This window comes from Malaclemys terrapin, chromosome 1, assembly GCF_027887155.1.
Source record: "Malaclemys terrapin pileata isolate rMalTer1 chromosome 1, rMalTer1.hap1, whole genome shotgun sequence".
In the NCBI taxonomy this organism is placed as follows: Eukaryota; Metazoa; Chordata; order Testudines; family Emydidae; genus Malaclemys; species Malaclemys terrapin.
The window spans coordinates 297,776,612-297,797,366 of record NC_071505.1 but is presented as its reverse complement, the minus strand read 5'-3'; the positions used below and the strand labels follow the sequence as shown (position 1 = coordinate 297,797,366).

General features: G+C 43.5%; 2 protein-coding genes across 4 annotated transcripts in view; both read left to right on the top strand.

The window, feature by feature from the left end:
* Nucleotides 1–19,175, top strand: part of NEK3 (NIMA related kinase 3) — a 30,932-nt gene extending 11,757 nt beyond the window's left edge. For all 3 annotated transcript variants that reach the window (XM_054015209.1, XM_054015207.1, XM_054015208.1), the window contains exons 8-16: nt 925–979; nt 5,544–5,744; nt 6,411–6,480; nt 7,234–7,271; nt 8,821–8,923; nt 9,344–9,496; nt 10,808–10,942; nt 15,539–15,665; nt 18,658–19,175. In XM_054015209.1, the coding sequence (XP_053871184.1) occupies nt 925–979; nt 5,544–5,744; nt 6,411–6,480; nt 7,234–7,271; nt 8,821–8,923; nt 9,344–9,496; nt 10,808–10,942; nt 15,539–15,665; nt 18,658–18,727 (952 nt within the window). In that variant the 3' untranslated portion in view covers nt 18,728–19,175. The remainder of the gene's footprint in view (nt 1–924; nt 980–5,543; nt 5,745–6,410; nt 6,481–7,233; nt 7,272–8,820; nt 8,924–9,343; nt 9,497–10,807; nt 10,943–15,538; nt 15,666–18,657) is intronic.
* Nucleotides 19,176–20,097: 922 nt separating this feature from the next.
* NEK5 (NIMA related kinase 5) overlaps nt 20,098–20,755 on the top strand; it is a 48,456-nt gene continuing 47,798 nt past the window's right edge. The window contains exon 1 of the mRNA XM_054015204.1: nt 20,098–20,172. The gene's annotated coding sequence lies outside the window, so the exon portion shown is untranslated. The remainder of the gene's footprint in view (nt 20,173–20,755) is intronic.

Sequence of the window (20,755 nt, the reverse complement as noted above, 5' to 3'; positions counted from 1 at the left end):
GATAGAGTTAGGAATGGTTACAAGCAAATAACAGTGAAAAACTCTTGCTAAAGACTAAGACAACAAAACTGTAGTCTTAGTTCCAGCAATATGGCTCTGCCCCTCCCCCCAATCCTTGGTCAGGATCTCTCCCCAAAGACAAAGTGCTCAGTTCCTTTGTCTTCTTAGGTGAAAAATAACTTGGAATTCTTTCCCACTCTCTCTTATAATCCAGTGAACCTTTGACATAGATTCTTGTGAAGGTTACCCCCCCCCCCCAATAAATAAATAAATAAAGTTCATTCAAGCTGTGAGAAAGGAGACATAGGGTCTGCTGGTGAAGGAAGTTTCATGCTGGTTTCTTCCCCTACATGGTGTTTGCTAAAATGCAAATTGATCTGTTCCTGCCTTCCCTGTGCTATTGAATGGTCTCTTAACATGTGATTGCTAATCAACTTGGATGACACCTGGCTTGTCCTTTGTCCGGGAGTAACCTGTTTACCCCCTCCGCAGACTTGCCTGGTAAATACATTTTAGTTCCTCGTTTCCTTCATATTTGTAATGTCCCTTGAGTATTTACTGTACATACGCCCCACAAGAATATTATCAGTGTGTTGTTAGTTTTCCAATAATACCTTAGGTGACACACATCAGATACAGTTTATGACATTAATAAATTGGGGTACACTAAACTGGTTAAACCTGTACCAGATATCCGGGAGCCCCTTGCCCTCTTGTACTGGGATGCTGTTAAGGTCACGCACATAGTTTTATATCATATTATATTCTGTGAATCTTTCTGTTCATTTTAAGTTAAATGTGTTTTTTTATTTGCATATAGTTGAACACTTGAATGATTAACATAACTTCTGCTAAACGTGACATTGAATTGTAATAGTTGGTTAACTACTTCTTATTTTGACTTCTCTGTATATATATTTCTAGTGATATATGGTCCCTGGGATGCATTTTATATGAGCTCTGTACTCTTAAACATCCAGTAAGTGTGCTTATTTGTATCAAAGCAATTCTAATTGTGTGTGTGTGTGTGTGTGTGTGTGTATATATATATATATATATATATATATATATAAACTTTCAAGTACTAATGAACTCTGAAATTTCATTAGCAGTTAGATAAGTTGGATGGATTAACTGGTAATTACGCATATAGGTTTCCTAAGTGTTTTCTTCTCACTGAGTTTTACTCTATTTAAAAAAACTAATTATGACAGGCAACAAGTAGAAAATTAATATATATTTAACAAAACACTCACTGCATAAGAATGGTGAAACAAGTTCAGATCAATGGTCCATCTAGCCCAATATCCTGTTTTCTCATAGTGGCCTGTACCAGATGCTTTAGAGGGAATGAACAGAATAGGGCAATTTCGAGTGATCCATCCCTGTCATCCAGTCTCAGCTAATTCTTTTTTGAACCCAGTTATACTTTTGGTCTTCACAACATCCTGTGGCAATGTGTTCCACAGATTGACTGTGTGTTGTGTGAAGAAGTACTTCTTTTGTTTCTTTTAAACTTGCTCCCTATTAATTTCACCGGGTGATCTCTAGTTCTTACATTATGTGAAGAGGTAAATATTCACTTTGTCTGTACCATTTGTGATTGTATAGACCTCTAGCATATCCCTCCTTAGTTGTCTCTTTTTTATGATGAACAGTCACAGGTTTTTTTAATCTCTCCTCGTATGGAAGTTGTTCCATACCCCTAATTATTTCTGTTGCCCTCCTCTGCACTTTTTCCAATTCTGATACAACTTTTTTGAGATGAGGTGACCAGAACGGCATGCGGTATTCAAGGTGTGAACATATCGTGGATTTACATAGTAGAATTATGATATTTTCTGTTTTATCATCTATCCTTTTCTTAGTGGTTCCTAAAATTCTGTTAGCTTTTTTGATTGCCACTACATATTGAGCAGATGTTTACAGGCTCCATGTAGACTCCAAGATCTTTCTTGAGTGGTAAGAGCTAATTTAGACCCCATCATTTTGTATGTATAGTCAGGATTAATTTTCCCAGTGTACATTACTTTGTGTTCATCAGCATTGAATTTCATCTGCTATTTTGTTGCCCGGTCACCCAGTTTAGTGAGGTCCTGTCACGGAGTCACCGGGTTTGATCTGTGCCTGGGCCGGTAACCATTCTCCTGGGAGTGACCCCTTTAGTGTGCCAGGCTCCAAGGACCCACACAGTTCCACAGGGGCAGGCCTGTGACCTCTGAGACTCCAAGACTGGGCCTTTGGCACTGGTGATTCCTGTCTCTTTCCGTGGCTCCCTACAATGAATCCAGCCAAGCCAGACTCCTGTAGGAGGCTTGTACTGTATCCCTTCAGGGCGCAATGCTCTCAGGAAGTACTTCCAGCAGCACAGGCAACCTTTTAAAACAAGGTAACCTTTTATTAGTCACCTGGCAAACAGAATCTGAACAGCCGTAGGTTAGCACAGAGAGGCAGAAGTTAAGCCATAGTCCATCCTAGCCAAGCCAGTGAAGTGATGAACCAGCCAAGCGCTAATGGACACCATCTCTGGCTCTGTCCTCCTGTTCCCCTTTGTCTCCCCTAGTCCAGGCTCCCGAGTCCCTCCAAAAGGGCTCCCCTTCTTCTAGTCAACTGACGCATTGTTCTTCATTTCAGTTCACAACTCCTGCCTGCTGGGATTTCCTGCTGTTAGGTCTTGATTGTTCAGTCATTGTAGAGTCTCTTTGTCTTGCTAGAGCCTCTGTTGATTTGGGTTGGTTTCACCCAGTTTTTTTTTTAATGACTCTGTTCCTTCCACAAGGCAGCAAAATGACACACACATACACACCGCCTTTCTCCTGCGCTGTTCCAGGAGCACCGCTAACCCTTTTGCATCCATTGGGTAGCAGTGCAAGATACAGAGGGAGACTGAGGCATGTCTTAGATTCATAAAATATATTACAGAAAATTCCTATTTCATCACAGATCCCTTTGTAACCTTCACAGTCAGCTTTGGACTTAACTATTTAAAGTAATTTTATATCATCTGCAAATTTTGCCACATCACAGTTCATCCCCTCTTCCAGATCATTTGCAAATATGTTGAACAGCACAGGTCCCAGTACAGATCCTTGGGGGACCCCACTGTTTACCTCTTTCCATTGTGAAAACTGACCATTTATTCCTACCCTTTGTTTCCTATCTTTTAACCAGTTACTGATCCATGAGAGGCACTTCCCTTTTATCCCATGACAGCTTACTTTGCTTAAGAGCCTTTGGTGAGGGACCCTGTCAAAGGCTTTCTGAAAGTCCAAATACTTTTGTCCACATGTTTTTCAGCACCCTTAAAGAATTCTAATAGATTAGTGAGGTATGATTTCCCTTTACAAAAGCCATGTTGACTCTTGAATCTTTACTGATTGGCTAACTTTACTCTTGTGGTTTGATTGTAATCTCAGTTGTGTAAGGAAGAGGCCACTGATGCGATAGTGAACTTTGCCTATGCTGTTTCCTGTTCTTTTGGAGGCCTAGTAGTGAACATAAAATGTATCTATGCATAAGTTGTACATGTGAGAGTAACTTCTTCCCATGTTGAATTAGGTGATCTCTCTCCTACAACTCCCACATGGAACATCACTTTTCAAAATTCCCGTTAGGTTCCTCTTTTTTTAAATGCAGCGTTTGTTTGTTCTAAGCAAGTTTTATTTTCCTTTTAATGTTGACACAATCAGGCATATGTAAAATATTCTTGAGTGCTGTTTATTTTGAAACATCTAAAAGAAGTTTTTGTACTCCAACACTGTCCACAGAGAAAACTTCTCAGTTGCATTATTATATTTCTTTGAATTAAAATTATTTATTCTCTATCATACACCTGATGCACCTTTTTACTTACAATATTGGTTTTACACTTGCTGTATGTTAAATACAGGACTGGAAGTGTAAAATGCACTTTTAGCCAAGGAATTGCAGTTGGTAGCACAAGCCTTTCAACTCGGGACAAAAAATTAAATTCTGGCTCAAGTCTGAAAGTGAAAATGAATTTGGTGTTCTCACTCAAGATACTATTTGCAAACATCACAAAATTTGATACACAATTTGCAGCAAGCAGCCTTTGCTAGAGAAGCTCAGGAGTAGAATATCAGGTGTCTGGGGATGAAAGTGGACGAGAAGCTGGATATGAGTCAACAGTGTGCCCTTGTTGACAAGAAAGCTAATGGCATATTGGGCTGCATTAGTAGGAGCATTGCCAGCAGATCGAGGGAAGTGATTATTCCCCTCTATTCGGCACTGGTGAGGCCACACTTGTAGTATTGTGTCCAGTTTTGGTCCTCCCACTACAGAAGGGATGTGAACAAATTGGAGAGAGTCCAGCGGAGGGCAACAAAAATTATTATGGGGCTGGAGCACATGACTTATGAGGAGAGGCTGAGAAAACTGGGCTTATTTAGTCTGCAGAAGAGAAGAGTGAGGGGGGATTTGATAGCAGCCTTCAACTACCTGAAGGGGGGTTCCAAATAGGATGGAGCTAGACTGTTCTCAGTGGTGGCAGATGACAGAACAAGAAGCAAGAGTCTCAAGTTGCAGTGGGCGAGGTCTAGGTTGGATATTAGGAAACACTGTTTCACTAGGAGGGTGGTGAAGCACTGAAATGGGTTACCTAGGGAGGTGGTGGAATCTCCATCCTTAGAGGTTTTTAAGGCCCGGCTTGACAAATCCCTGGCTGGGATGATTTAGTTGGTGTTGGTCCTGCTTCGAGCAGGGGATTAGACTAGATGACCTCTTGAGGTCTCTTCCAACCCTAATATTCTATGATTCTATGAATACATCCCAGAACGATGTTCGCTTTTTGTGCAACAGCGTAACATGGTTGACTCATAATTAGCTTGTGGTCCACTATAACCCCCAAATCCCTTTCTGCAGTACTCCTTCCTAGGCAGTCATTTCCCATTTTGTACGTGTGCAACTGATTGTTCCTTCCTAAATGGAGTGCTTTGAGCAGGGGGTAGGACTAGATGACCTCGTGAGGTCTCTTCCAACCCTAATCTTCTATGATTCTGTGATTCTATGCCATACATTTTACCACTGTGCCCTGCCTCAGCTATTTTGGGAAGGTTGCAGTGCTAATAGTCCCTCATTTTCATTGGTATAGATACAGATGATTTATTAGATTATATGGGACATGAACATACAGTAGATTGAAAGTGGAACTCCCAAAATATTGTTGTTCCTAGAAGTTTCCTGTCTAGAAGGCTTTATGTCCACGATTACAGTTGCAATGTCAAGAATACACTGTCACTATTATATCATTACCAGAAATACTACTTACAAAGGTAGTACTGACTGACTGTCAAAAACACTGTGTTCATGGCTGTTTAAGTGACAAAAGGCAGGAAGGTAAATACTTTCCCTAGTAGCAGTAGAGACCTGAGGTTTTCAAAACTCGTGGGCCCAACAGATAGCATACAGTTACAAATATGTGTTATTGTAGAAATAAACGTTAACATTGCTCTTACGTTATGTCAGCTTTTCTTTCCCTTCATATTTGCTTTCAAGGCTTCAAAATTATTTTCTTTCAAATTTAGTTTCAAGCCAATAGCTGGAAACATCTCATCCTTAAGATATGTAAAGGATCCTACAATCCACTTCCATCTCATTACTCCTACGAACTTCATTATTTAATAAAACAGATGTTTAAGAGAAATCCCAAGAACCGTCCATCGGCCAGTACTATTCTTGCAAGAGGTTGCTTAGCAAAACTTATCAAAAATTGTTTGCCAGCAGAGGTATAGTGTACTTTTATTTTGTCTCCAATTAACAGAATTTAAAAGTAGTGCCTACATTTTAGAGGCTAATTCAAATACCTATATTGCCATATCTTGATGTTACTGAAAAATTACTATTTGGGAACCTGCTTAAAGAGTGTTAAAGAGTGTCACCGTTCTCTGTTAATATAGGTTTACAAATCAGAACTATTACTGTAGAGGAGCTGCTGTTCTTATGTTGAATTGTGGTAATGTGGTTAGGACTATACAAAATCTGTATCTGTCCAGTCTAGGAAACTAATGAAGATGACAAATTCAGAAAGCACAAAGGCCCAGATCTCAAAGTGGTTAGGCACCTAATTCCCATTGAAATCAAGTGGAGTTAGGCACCTAAATACCTTCAAGGATCTGGGCCAAAATGACCACGTGATGGAACCGATATAAACCTGCAGAACCCCGCAGACACGTATAGTCTTCTCAAAAAAGTGGAGTTTTGATGAGGGATTTTTAAAATTAAAAAACACTGGTGTTGATTTATGATTTAATCAATAGTGGGTAGTTATTGCTAACTAGAAGGTGCTTTTGTTCCTGTTGTTTAGCCTATATTTTTAACACAAAATTTGTTGAGTAATCTGAAAAAACATTAAAATATGCACACTACATAGAATCTTTGTGTATGATTTCCAGATGACAGCTGAGTTTGAACAAATATTAAAGGAGACAAAGACACACAAAGGTGATTTAGGAAGAATAAAAGGTAATTTTTTTGTCAGAATGATTTTATAAATGAATTAAAAATGTATCAAAATAAGTGAGTATGAAATGCAGTATCTTAGAATCTAACAATAAAGTTCTGTGTTTTCAAATAAAGTTGAAATTATTTTTAAATGTGGAATCTTGAACCTGTTTGGATGCTGTATAGTTCAGCTTTGCAGAATTTAGTAGATACTTTGATTTTGCAAACTACAATTTTATCCTTTACCATAAGGAACACATTTATCTGATATCTTTTAGCACAAGAAGGAAAAGTTTATGTGCCACATATTTTATTTGTAAGCAGCACTCTACTTTTGTGTGATAAATTTAAGGATAATAGTATCACTGTCTTGTTTGAGGCTCCAGCTCAATGAAGTCCTTCTGCTCATGTGCATAACTTCAAGCATGTAAATTGTCCTATTGGCATACCTTCCTAGTTTAAAGTGTGTGTGTGTGTGTGTGTGTGTGTGTTTTTTCTCCCCTGGGGATATTTACCCACTGCTCAAACCCACTGCATAATCACAGACAATCAACAGTTCCTTTTTTTCAGAGAGAGGTTCAGGGGAATTGAATAGCAGAAGTGTCTCAAGATGGGACTGAGGTATATTGGCAGAGCAGTGAAGATGCTGTCACAGAATTTTCCTTCAAAATGCCTGGCTCAGTGGTGTTAATTTCTTACCTTCATGATCACCACTTTACTCCAGCTGCTTACTTCAAATATGAATTTAATTTTTGAACATGTCCATTAATTTAGCAGGTGCTGTCAGAACAGGTGGACGTTCTAATAATGGGGTAAGTACTCAAATATGAATAAAAATATAATCTCTATTTTTTAAAATAACATATAGCAAATTGTTGTTGCAGACTAGTTACTGTATTCATTAATAATCCATAGGCCGCTAGATCAGCAATGAAGTGAATTGTGGTGGTATTTATATAAACATGTCACCCACATATCTGTTATAGTAGGTACTGTCCACATCTGCTACAGTTAAAATTGCAACATTTTCTGATATAATCTCAGCTTCATATCCTTGTGGCTTTCTGAAATTTTGGCTTAGGGTCTTGTGTTTTCCATGTTTAGTCCCTGCCCAGAGGTGGATTTTGTTTTAGTTTTATTGAAAATCATAGAATCATAGACTATCAGGGTTGGAAGGGACCTCAGGAGGTCATCTAGTCCAACCCCCTGCTCAAAGCAGGACCAATTCCCAACTAAATTATCCCAGCGAGGACTTTGTCAAGCCTGACCTTAAAAACCTCTAAGGATGGAGATTCCACCACCTCCTTAGGTAACCCATTTCAGTGCTTCACCACCCTCCTAGTGAAAAAGTGTTTCCTAATATCCAACCTAGATCTCGCCCACTGCAACTTGAGACTCTTGCTTCTTGTTCTGTCATCTGCCACCACTGAGAACAGCCTCGCTCTATCCTATTTGGAACCCCCCTTCAGGTAGTTGAAGGCTGCTATCAAATCCCCCCTCACTCTTCTCTTCTGCAGACTAAACAATCCTAGTTCCCTCAGCCTCTCCTCTAAGTCATGTGCTCCAGCCCCCTAATCATTTTTGTTGCCCTCCGCTGGACTCTTTCCAATTTTTCCGCATCCTTCTTATAGTGTGGGCCCAAAACTGGACACAGTACTCCAGATAAATCCCTCCAGTTGTTTGAGTTATGGGACAGTGGCTAAAAATACACATGTCCATTTGTTTTAAAAACAAAAACATTGAACAAGCCACAGCAGAAACAGTTTGGCCTGGACATAGTCCTCACTGAGAACTAGTGCCCATGCTTGATTTGGGGTGAGGGTAGTTAAATTAATTAAGTTATAAATGACTGAAAGATCACTTCTGAGCAAATTTTAGCAGAGCCTACACCATCCCCAATGACTATATTTTTCAAAATAGAGAAGAGACATGTTGCCAATAGGGCTCATTTCCTTTGCCTGGCTGAGTTTCTTAATGGACCTGTCAATCTGGGAGTTTCCTGTTTGGGTGCACCTTGTTGTTCTCCAGCTCAATTCCTATTCATTCATCCAATCCAGCTGCACCTATTCATTCCCCATTCTATCGCTTCTGCTTAAAAAAAATAAAAGATGGATAGCCGTACATAATTAAACTTGTGCTTGGTGTCAGAAATCCTGACTCTCTGTCAAGAAGGGACATACAGTATGAAATGGGGTATAGGAAGTGCAGTGCAATTGCTGGTTTGGTGTCGGTGGTATTAACTTTAAAATACTTAACTAGTATTTTTGTCCAAAATGTACCAAAAAAAGACTTGCAAGGATTATTGTTTAATTGCTTTAACAATACAAGTAATGATTAATGCTGTCCTTGTACCTTTTAAAGCAATGTGGAGATCAAAGTAGTACAGGTAGCAATTCAGAACTGGAGAACATTACCAAGCTCTTGAGTGAGAGGACACTGAAGCAAAAGGGCGCTGGTGAAGAGGGTAATGTATATTGAATTCTAAGGCTTATGCGTTCTCTTATTTATAATGATGCTGATCTGCTGTACATACAGCCAAATCTTTAACTTAAAAACATGGAGTACACAACACTGTAATTACAGAAAAAGGTGCCAGTACACTTGCATGCAAACTTTTTGAGATACAGTGATTATTATTGTATATTTCAGATTAAAGTCTTGCCCACAATGTTAGAAAAGCAGGTTGTTTGAAAACAATTGATGTAATAAAAATAAACCAACACATGGGACCAATTTGGAGTTGCACCCACTTCCATTAAGTCCAAATTTTTACCCATAGTGCCCAATCTCAGTGTTGCTAGAGTACTTTATTGCTCATTATAGTATTTTGTTTGAGCATAGAAATGTGTTAGAAGCTAGTAATCCACTTTCTTTTTCATGCCAGTTTCATCAGAAAACTGTGAAGTCCCCCCAAAGAATGCAAATTTGCCAAGTCCCCACAGAAGACATTGGGAAAGGGGAGTGTCCAATACAGTGGTAAATGTCCTGGAAAATGCATCCTTACTTTCTTCCAGTTTTACAGCTGAGGAGGATGAAAGTAAGATCAGGCTAAATGTATTTGCAGTTGACTTTTATTTGTTTTTCATACAAGAAATGTGCAGACTTCTTAATGGTGTTGTAAAAAAATGATTTTTTAGAAAATGACAGCACTATGCAAGGAATATCTAATAATTACAAAAACCACCATACCAATAAGGGTTTGAAGTAGTAAACAATGCAGAAGAGAATAGGTGTCTGATTTTTAAGGTGTGATTTTGAAATTCTGAAATAGATGCCAGCAGTGTTGGAAAGAGCCACAAGTGGTTAAAGCAGTGTTGACAGCAAAATGGTCATCATCTCTGTTTGACCAAGAGATTGTGCCTTTACCACCGTTATGTCCCTGTTACAAGAGGCTAAATCACTTTAACATGCTCTACATTGCGCTAACCTTGAGAGCTACTTATAAGATTCAGCTGATGCAGAATTCAGCTTCCCATCTTTTGAGTAGAGCAGGCTGGTGGGAGCATATCACATTGTGCTTCACCTTCTGTGCTGTTTCAACTAAGGTGCTGGTAATTCAAGTGCTGATTACTATTGACAAAGGCTTAAATGGCCTAGGCTCTAATTACTGTATCTCAGAGACTCTCTTTTTCTATGTCCTGCTGTGATAACAACTCTCAATAGGAACACTTTAGCACAGATCCTTTACTGAAAAATGTGCAGATATTACCTTGTACAGTGCACCCACATACTGCAGTAATGGATGCCTTGTTCATGCTTATAGGACTATAATAATTATTATGAGATAAATGTATATTATAAATACATGTGAAAACTAGCATTAGTATTTGATTACAAAATCAAAATATTAATTGTCAGAAAATTCCAAAAGTTGGGGGGACAGATGGTACACCAGGCCATGGAATGGAAACTAAACATGTTTGGACTTGTATTTCCGTTGATTTCTGCTGTAGGAGTGAGTTTTTCTTCTGCAGAACTGGCCCCCTGGGCTCCATCCTATGAGATTCATAGAGGCACATGATATCCAGGCAGAGGTGCTATGCCTCTACACTTGGTCCTGGCTTCTGCTGGCTTCCTGACAGAATCCAGAGTCTCTTGCTGCCTTCAGTACTCTCATTCTGCTCTAGTGCTGACACAATCAGCATCAGTTCACCAACTAAATAAGTGTCTATGTGTTTGGGGAGCTGGGCAATAATGCTACAAGCTCAAACCTCCAGACCACACCTCTCTGTTATTTCTCTAGTAGATATCTCTATAGTTCATTTTATTAATGGTTTCTTATGTAGATAGTATATTTCAGGGTATGATTTGCTAATGGTCAATGATTTGCTAATGATATTTTTACTAGGTGGCTGTGTTATAAAATACAGTGAAGATAAACCACGTAAGCAGTGGATCAAAGAAACTCCTCACACCTTGATGAATATTCTCAAGAATGCTGATATCAGCTTAGCATTTAAAACCTACACAATCTATAAACCAGGTAAATCCTGAGTCTACAGGCAAACTGACATTTTGAAAATCAGATCCATTGTGATCAAAGTTTTTCTGGAAGGCAGGATGCCGAAAGAGTAAGGTATAAAAAAATTTCTTCTAGCAGATTTGCTGCTTCTTTAGGACAAGTGGCAGAGCTTTGGGAAGCCATGGCCCCAGGGTATATCTACACTACAAGCACTACAGTGCTGCACCTATGCTGCTGTAGTGTAGACATTTGCTGCTACAACAACAGAAGGGGTATTTCTGTTGCTGTAGTAAATCCACAACCTTGAGAGATGGTAGCTAAGTCGACAGAAGAATTCTTCCATTGACCTAGCTGCATCCACAATGGCGGTTAGGCTGACCTAATAATGTCACACAGGGCTTGAAATTTTTCACAGCCCTGAGAAATGTAGCTAGATTGATCTAATTTTTAGGTGTAGACCAGGTGCCAGATTAGGGTGACCAGACGTCCCGATTTTATCGGGACTGTCCCGATATTTCCTTGTTTGTCCCGCGTCCCGACCGACGTGCGGTCGGGACACTGGACAAACAAGGAAATGCGCTGGAGCCCGGAAGTGCTCGCGCCCCCCCCCCCCCGCCCTGACTCCACCCGCTCCTCCCCTCCTCCCCGCCTCTTCCCCAGGCTCACCATTCCTCCTCCCTCCGCAAGCGCTGGAGGGAGGCCCGGGAGACGCAGGGTAAGCGCGGGGCCAGGGTGAGTGAGAGTCCGGCCTGGCCCCCAGCAGGCAGGACTCAGTTGGGTGGTAGGGAGAGGAGGGGGGCGGCCCGCGGGGCCAGGCGGCAGCTGTTCTCCCTCCCTGGGCAGCGGGACTCGGGAGCAGCCGCTGCTGCAGCTCCCACTGCCGCGGGGGGAGGAAGCGGCCCTGGCGCTCGGCGGCTGCGGCTCTGGCGCCCCCGAGCCTGCTGCGGGGACCCAGCAGCGTGCAGGCTGCGCCTAGCCCCTGGCCAGTTGCGTCTGGGCTGCTGCCCAGCTGGTGCAATCCCGTGGTGGCCCCGGGGCGGAGGCATCGGCAGCCCAGCACCGTTCGTTCCCCTGCGGGACCCGAGCGGGACGGTGGTGCTGGGGCCTGCTGCCCCCACTCCGGGGCTGCCGCGGGATAGTACCAGCTGGGCAGCAGCCCAGACGCGACTGGCCAGGGGCTGGGCGCAGCGTGTGCGCTGCTGGGTCCCCGCAGCAGGCCCCGGCTCGGGGGGTTCGGGCCCGGGTGCCAGAGCCGCAGCTGCCGAGCGCCATGGCCGCTTCCTCCCCCCGCAGCAGTGGGAGCTGCAGCACCGCTGCTCCCAAGTCCCGCTGCCCAGGGGGGGAGAACAGCTGCCGCCTGGCTCCGCGGGCCTCCCCCCCCTCCTCTCCCTACCACCCAACTGAGTCCTGCCTGCTTGGGGCCAGGCCGGACTCTTACTCACCCTGGCCCCGCGCTTCCCCTGCGTCTCCCGGGCCTCCCTCCAGCGCTTGTGGAGGAAGGGTGTTTTTTTGTTTTGTTTTGTTTTGTTTTTGCCATGGCCGCCCCCCCCCTTCCCCGCCCTCCCCTCCCCCCCCTGCGTCCTGATATTTGACTTGGGTGATCTGGTCACCCTATGCCAGATTCTGATTCTATCCTGCATTCTTTTGCAGACTGCTTTATTAGCTTGTTTAATTACTCATTTAACAAAGAGTGTAACAGCCTGTACTGATGCTGTAGGCATAGGAGAATGTCTTTTTGTGTCCAGTTTATGATTTGACTTCATACTTCCTTTGCTTGTCCACATTTAAAAACTGAAGAAAGGGTTAAGGAAAAAGTTACAAATATGATTGAGTTTGGGAAAACCTGCCTTACAGTGAGAGATTTAAGAAGCTCAATTTATTTAGCTTATCAAAGAGAATGTTAAGAGAGGTCTAGAAGTACTACATGGGGAGAAGATTTTTGATAGCAGAGGGTTCTTTAACAAATAAAGGGACAATGAGATCCAGTGGCTGGAAGTTGAAGCTAGATAAAGTCAGACAAAATAAAATATACATTAACAGTGAGAGTAAGTATCATTGGAACAGCTTGCTCTGGATTTCGTGGATTTTCCATCACTTGAACTCTTTAAATAAAGATTGAATGATTTTCTAATATATGTTATAGCTCAACCAGAAACTCTGAGCTAGATACATGATTTGATGGGTGAAATTTTTGGCCTGTGTTATGTGGAGTGTCAGATTAGAGCAGGGGTTGGCAACTTTCAGAAGTGGTGTGCAGAGTCTTCATTTATTCACTCTGATTTAAGGTTTCGCATGCCAGTAATACATTTTTACGTTTTTAGAAGGCCTCTTTCTATAAGTCTATAACAGTAGTTCCCAAACTTGTTCTGCTGCTTGTGCAGGGAAAGCCCCTGGCAGGCCGGGCCGGTTTGTTTACCTGCCGCATCCGCGGGTTCGGCCGATCGCGGCTCCCATTGGACGTGGTTCACTGCTCCAGACCAATGGGAGCTTCTAGAAGCGGCGGTCAGTCTGTCCCTCGGCCCACACCGCTTCCAGCAGCTCCCATTGGCCCGGAGCAGCAAACTGCGGCCACTGGGAGCCGTGATCAGCCGAACCCACGGACGTGGCAGGTAAACAAACTGGCCCGGCCCGCCAGGGGCTTTTCCTGCACAAGCGGCGGAACAAGTCTGGGAACCACTGGTCTATGATATATAACTAAACTAGTGTTGTATGTAAAGTAAATAAGGTTTTTAAAATTTTTAAGAAGATTAATTTAAAATTAAATTAAAATGCAGAGCCCCTGGACCGGTGGCCAGGACCAGACAGCGTGAGTGCCACTGAAAATCAGCTTGCGTGCCACAGGTTGCCTACCCCTGGGCTAGATGATCATAATGATCTCCTCTCTTCCTAAAATCTAGGAATGTGCTGATGTTGGTTGATTTCTCATATGGTAGCAGTGAGAGCTTGTTAATTTGAGAGAGCTAAATTCAGACAAGCTAATTGGCCTGAGAAACAAAAGAGTTCTTGGATCATGGAGCCTGATTTTGGCAGTATGTGTACTCTCTCTTGGGATGTGTGTAGCCGTACAAATACATAAGATGAAATTCACCCAATAGAAAAAGGTTCTTTGAACATAAGTGGTGGGAAGGCCTTCACCTGGGCTACCTGCAGTAAGGTTACTCCTGCGGCCATTCTGCGCCAAAAAAATTCAAAATTCTGCAAATTGTATTTGTCAAAATAACACTAGATAATCATGCTAGTTTCAATTATTTTGGTAATTTATTTCAAAATACCTGTCAGCAAATATGTCTGTAACAATACAGACACACACACATTTTCCCCCAGGAGTAGAGAGTTAAAGAAACCCCTATGACAATCCAATTCCTGTTTCTCTGCCTCCTTCTCTCCCCCCTGGAGCCCAGCTAGGGGGCCAGACACCTACAGCCCCTCCCAATAGCCCAGCTGTGGTGCCTCCCTTCCCCCCCACAAATACACCCAAACCCCCTACTCCCCAGAGCCCAGTGGTGGGGCCCCTGGCCCAAATACCCACATCCTCTCCCCCCCCAGAGCCCAGCCGTAGGGCCCCCTGAGCCCAGCTGCAGGGCCCCCCTTGCCCAGATACCCACTCCCCCCCCCAGAGCCCAGCCATGTCCTCCCCAGCCCAGACACCAGCCCCCCTCCTGCCCCAGAGTCCAGGGATCCAGCGGGAGAAACAGCCTGATGCTTGGTCCCAGGCTTGCACAGAGTTTCCTGAGTGCTACCCTCTCGTTCCCTCAGGGCATGCTGGGAACTCTAGCTGCCAGGAAGCCCCTAGCTCCCTATCCCTCACCCCAGCAGTGTCTTCTATGTGTGAGCTGGGCTCTGCCAGGTCCAGCGGCCCCTCGTGGTGGCCAGCAGCATTGTAGCCCATTTCTGTGGGGGAAAGGAAATTCTGCGCGCACAACGTTAATTTCTGCAAAATTCTGCATTGCGCAGTGGCACAGAATTCCCCCAGGAGTAAGGTAGGGTGAATATTACCAATAGCTATGTCTTCACTGCGGGATTAACTCGAATTATCTACATCCAAGTTAACTCCTCTTGAGTTAGCCTAGCTCAAGTCAAAGCAACCATGCTGCAAAACAACGCTTAGGTCTTGTCTACACTGTCAATCACAGTGCTGAAATTTTCTTCGCTCAGGGGTGTGAAAAAACAGCGCTTTAACATTGTCTGTGTAGACATACCCTTCGCTGCACAGAATGATTGGTTTGTTGCATAGAGTGATTGTATTAGCAACACAGAGCAATTGTGTTAGCAGCTGAAGAATTGTGCTAACTTGAGCTGTAGCCAAAAGGCTTGTCAGCTCAAATAAAAATACTACCACACTCAAATTAAGGGGTTTTGTGTGTGAATGGAACTCGAGTGATAGGCAACGCTCAAGTTATAACTTGTGGTAACTGCAGTGAAGACAGACGTTATGATTTATGGAGTTAACAAAGGGGGCGGTAGAAAGAATTTAGAAGCAATATTCAAAACTTGGGGGACTGGTGAGGCATTGGGAGGTGTGAATTTTGTTGACATTTGATTTTGGTTTTGAAACACTTTTAGCTTTCTTTTTCACACTAAATTATTGTGGGTCCCCTCCCCCCCTTTGTTTCAAAGCCTCTGAAGACTTATTGAGAGGTCCACTTTCTGAGGAAACCAAAGTATCTGATGAAATAGATGGTGAAGGTGAAGCCATTATAATGGATTCTGAGAGGCTTGAACCAAGATCTGATGAAGAAGATACGTATGTTCCAACACATCTTAAAAATTATATTCAGCTCTCATGGTTTTCTTTAGATTTGTTAGAACTATTGCTCAAAAATAATCTTTTCTCTTGAAAACCTGGAATATTTTATCATTTTTCAGCATATAAATTCATGCCTCTTTTATCTGACCACATTTATTGCTACTAAAGTATAAAATTCAAAGTACTTTTTCACTACTATATTTCACATACTTGCCACATTGTGGTGAGCCAAATGGGAATGAGTTGTTCCCACTGTAATAAACTCCTTCCTCATCACTCAGCCTGATTAGAGACTATGGGGTTGTCTACACTGGCACTTTACAACACTGCACTTTCTCGCTCAGGGGTGTGCCCCCCCCCTTGAGTGCTGCAAGTTTCAGTGCTGTAAAGTGCACCAGTGCTGGGAGCTATTCCCCTTGTGGGGGTGGTTTTTTTATCGTGCTGGGAGAGCTCTCTCCCAGCGCTATGCTGCGACTACACAGCCACATTAAAGCGCTGCTGCGGACAGTGCTTTAATGGTGCTAGTGAAGACATGCCCAGCTGGCTTCAAGCTGCCTGCCATGCAATCTCTGGTGCAAGTGCAGCCATTTCAGATGTGAAGTGGTGAGGTGTGCGGCAAGTAAGCACACCTGGAGCCTCAGGAACAGTTGTCGCGTGGCTGCAGTGTGGTTGAGGATGCCGCATGTCTACTGAATGGCTGCTTATCTCTTGCTGGTCTGTCAGGAGGACTTTTCAGACTCAACACTGCTGACCCCGAGACTATTGAATGGCCTTAGAGTGTGTGATGCCCACCTACACTGTTTGGACACTTTGGACATTTCTGATTTTTTACTTCTACATCTCTGTTTTCTATCCCAAATTATTATTTTATATTTTGAATCTTTTTTTCTCTTTATAGTACCACTTGTGCATTTGCTAATAAGAACCATATTTATACATACCAGTGATGTGAAAATTAAATAAATTACAGATTTCCTGTTGTTCACTATTGACATGAGAATGGCCATACTGGGTCAGACCAATGGTCCATCTAGCCCAGTATCCTGTCTTCTGACAGTGGCCAATGCCAGATGCTTCACAGGGCAATTATTGAATGATCCATCCCCTGTCGTCCAGTCCCAGCTTCTGGCAGTTAGAGGTTTAGGAACACTCGGAACATGGAATTGAATCCCTGACCATTGGTGGATCTATCATCCATGAACTTATCTAATTTGTTTTTAACCCAGTTATACTTTTAGCTTTCACCACATCACATGGCAATGAGTTCTGCAGGTTCAGTGAGTGTCGTGTGAAGAAGCACTTCATTTTGTTTGTTTTTAAACCTGCTGCCTATTAATTTCATTCGATGACCCCTAATTCTTGTGGTGTGTGAAGCGCTAAATAACGCTTCCCCATTTACTTCTCCACACCATTCATTATTTTATAGACCTCTATCATATCTCCCCTTTAGTCATCTCTTTTTTAAGATGAACAGTCCAGACTTTTTAATCTCTTCTCATATGGAAGCTGTTCCATACTCCTAATCACTTTTATAACCCTTCTCTGTACCTTTTCTGATTCTAATGTATCTTGTTTGAAATGGGATGACCAGAACTGCATGCAGTATTGAAGGTGTGGGCGCACCATGGATTTATATAGTGACACATTATGATATTTTCTGTTTCATTATCTATCCCTTTCGTAATGGTTCCGAATATTTTGTTAGCTTTTTGATCGCCACTACATATTGAGCAGATGTTTTGGGGGAACTATCTACAGTGACTCCAAGATCGGTTTCTTGAGCAATAATAGCTAATTTAGACCCCAGCTTTTTGTATGTATAGCTGGGATTATTTTTCCCAATGTGCATTACTTTGCATTTATCAACATTTGAATTTCATCTGCCATTTTGTTGCCCAGTCACCCAGTTTAGTGAGATCCCTTTCTCTTCGAAGTCTGCTTTTTTGAGTAATTTTGTATTGTCTACAAATTTTGCCAGCTGACTGTTCTCTCCCCTTTCCAGATCATTTATGAGTATGTTAAACAACACAGGTCCCAGTACAGATAATTGGGGGACCCTGCTATTTACCTCTCTCCATTATGAAAATTGACAGTTTATTCCTACCCTTTGTTTCCTGTCTTTTAACCAGTTACTGATCCATGAGAGGAAATTCCCTCTTACCCCATGACTGCTTAGGGCTTGTCTATACTTACCGGGTGATCTACTAGGGGCGAGCGATGCATCGGCTGTTGATTTAGCGGGTCTAGTGAAGACCCGCTAAATCGACTGCAGATTGATCTCCCGTTGACTCCTATACTCCACTGTATCGAGAAGAGTAGGGGGAGTTGACGGAGAGCAGCGTCTCCTATCTACATCACATAATGCGGACCCCGCAGTAAGTAGATCTAAGATACGTCGATTTGAGTTATGCTATTCACGTAATTCAAATTGCGTAGCTTAGATTGAATTTCTCCTGTAGTTTAGACAAGGCCTTAGTTTGCTTAAGAGCTTTTGTCAAAGACTTTCTGAAAGGCTTAGCACACACTCCTCTTGTTGACTTCTCCCATTTTTTGGTTTATGTGGCTCTCTGCCTAGCATGCTGGCTTTACGGATCAAGTTCTAAGCCACTATCTCTCCCTATTCGTTATATAAGAGACTAGGTACCTAAATGAGGCTTTTTGGATCGCAGTGTTATTCCTGTAATTTTCTAGGTGCCTAAAAGTTAGATGCCATGATGCTCAGCATTGCAACACCTTACTCCCATTTGTGGATCTGGGCCCTTGTTTGTGTTTTCTTATGAAAGCTATAATTTGAATGAATTCAAAAAATAATACCTTTCCATTCCCTAATCACAACGGTGTAAGGAATATACCTTTTTTAATTAGGTTATTTTGACTGTAATTCAACGTGATATATGGGATAATTGTCGAAGAAGGAAAAATAGTAGTCAAGATTTTTATGACCGTATTATTTTAGCTTTGAGAATTTATTCTTTTAATCTGTTTTTAGGGACTTTGAAGAGGAAGATGATCCTGATTGGGTATCTGAATTGAAGATGATGGCCAAATACAGTGACTGAATGGATAATGTAACAATTATATGTACAATATATAAATTACAGTTGTTAAATGTATCTAATCCAAGTTTGGATTTTAATTTTGTAATGCTAAATCAACAGTTTTCAAGTTGATTAGTTCTGAATGTGTAAGTTTCATACACATCAGAATGGAGAAAAAATATACATGATAAAAATTAAAACCGCAATCCAATGAACAAATCTGAGTATTGAATATATGCTTGTTCTGTAAAAATGCCCAGGAGAGCAACAGTTTAAATTGATCACAGTGTGGCAAGTGAGGAATGGTAGCACCAGAGGAATAATATGTAAGGTGTTTCTTTTTGATTAAAAATACAGATGTTTTATAGTAGGAATAACTGATCTTGCCTGAATGTAGCTTTAGGGACTATAATAACTTTTAATAAAGGCCTATGGCTCTCTCCAGCCAGTTTGCAATCCTTTGAAAATGCCCTAGACTTGATAGTTTTTGTTTATTCATTTTAATAACAGAGAAGATTTTTACAGAAAACCTTGAATATGGGGGTGAGTTAGGTTTATGCGCAGAGAGGACATGGGTATATGTGTGTGTGGTGAGGGGAAGGGAACACTGGTCTCTTTTGTGAGGTGCAGGTGGAACACTGACCTCCGTCAATTGAAATGAGGATTCTAGTCTTGGGGCAGGAACACTGGGCAATGGGGGAGATATAGTGAAGAAGACACGGGTCTCTGGGTGTGTAATGAGGACTCTGGGTGATGAGGGGGGTGCAGTCAGGATACTGGGGAGTGGGGTACAGTGGGTGATAGGGGATGCAGTGGGGACACTGGGTGATGGGGTATAGTGACGATACTGGGTGATGGGGTGTATTGGGCAATGGGGATGCAGTGAGGACAGTGATGGGGTACAGTGGGTGATGGGATATAGTGATGACACTGGGTGAGAGGGTGCATGTGAGGACACGGTGATAGGGAACACTGGGTGATGAGGGTGCAGTGAGGATACGGGGTGATGGGGTGTATTGGGCAATGGGGATGCAGTGAGGACAGTGATGGGGTACAGTGGGTGATGGGATATAGTGATGACACTGGGTGAGAGGGTGCATGTGAGGACACGGTGATAGGGAACACTGGGTGATGGTGCAGTGAGGATACGGGGTGATGGGGTGTATTGGGCAATGGGGATGCAGTGAGGACAGTGATGGGGTACACTGGGTGATGGGGTATAGTGATGACACTGGGTGAGAGGGTGCATGTGAGGACACGGTGATAGGGAACACTGGGTGAGGGGGTGCAGTGAGGGCCCCTGGCTGAGGGGGCCGCGCTGGGGGATCCCGGGAGGGGTCAGGGCACTATATTGTCCAGGCTCCTCCCCCCTCGGGGAGCCCGGGCTCCTCCTCCTTCCCACCCCCACCCGGCGCTCTGCTCTCGCTGCTGCGGGGCGCGGGACCCGGGCCGGCTCCGGCACACAGGTACCGCGCACCCCGGTCTAGACCCTCTGGGGCCAGGCGGCGCCGCGCCGGGGGCTGAACGAGGGGCTGAGCTGAGCGGCGGGTCTGGCGCGTCCCGGCTCCATGGCAACGGAGCGCGCGGGGAGGGGAGGCCCGGCAGGGCAGGGCAGGGCAGGGCGAGGACTCAGGGATAACTCCGTGGCCCCCGCAGCACCAGGGGTGTGGGCAACGGAGGCAGAGTGCTGCCCCCTCCCCCTGCACCAGGAGGCTGTAAATAGCCACAAACAAGGAGACTTTGTGTAGGGCTGGCTGCAAACCAAGGCTGCCCCAGCCCTGCCTCTTGCCTGCAGCTTCCTGGGGCCTGATCACAGGCGCCCACGGTCGGATCCAGCCTTTCCCGAAGTGCGGGTCCCCCCCATCCCAGAGCCCAGCTTGCGTCTGAGTCTCTAGCTGGTTGCCAGAAGACCCCGCAAACGCAGTCCTGGCTGTGAGAGGGGCAGCCAGCGCTGCTTGAGTTTGCCTGGTAGTTACGGTGTGAACGTCCCCATTAATTTCAATGGGTGCTAACCCAGATGCCAGTGATAATACTTGGTGTTAATGCTTT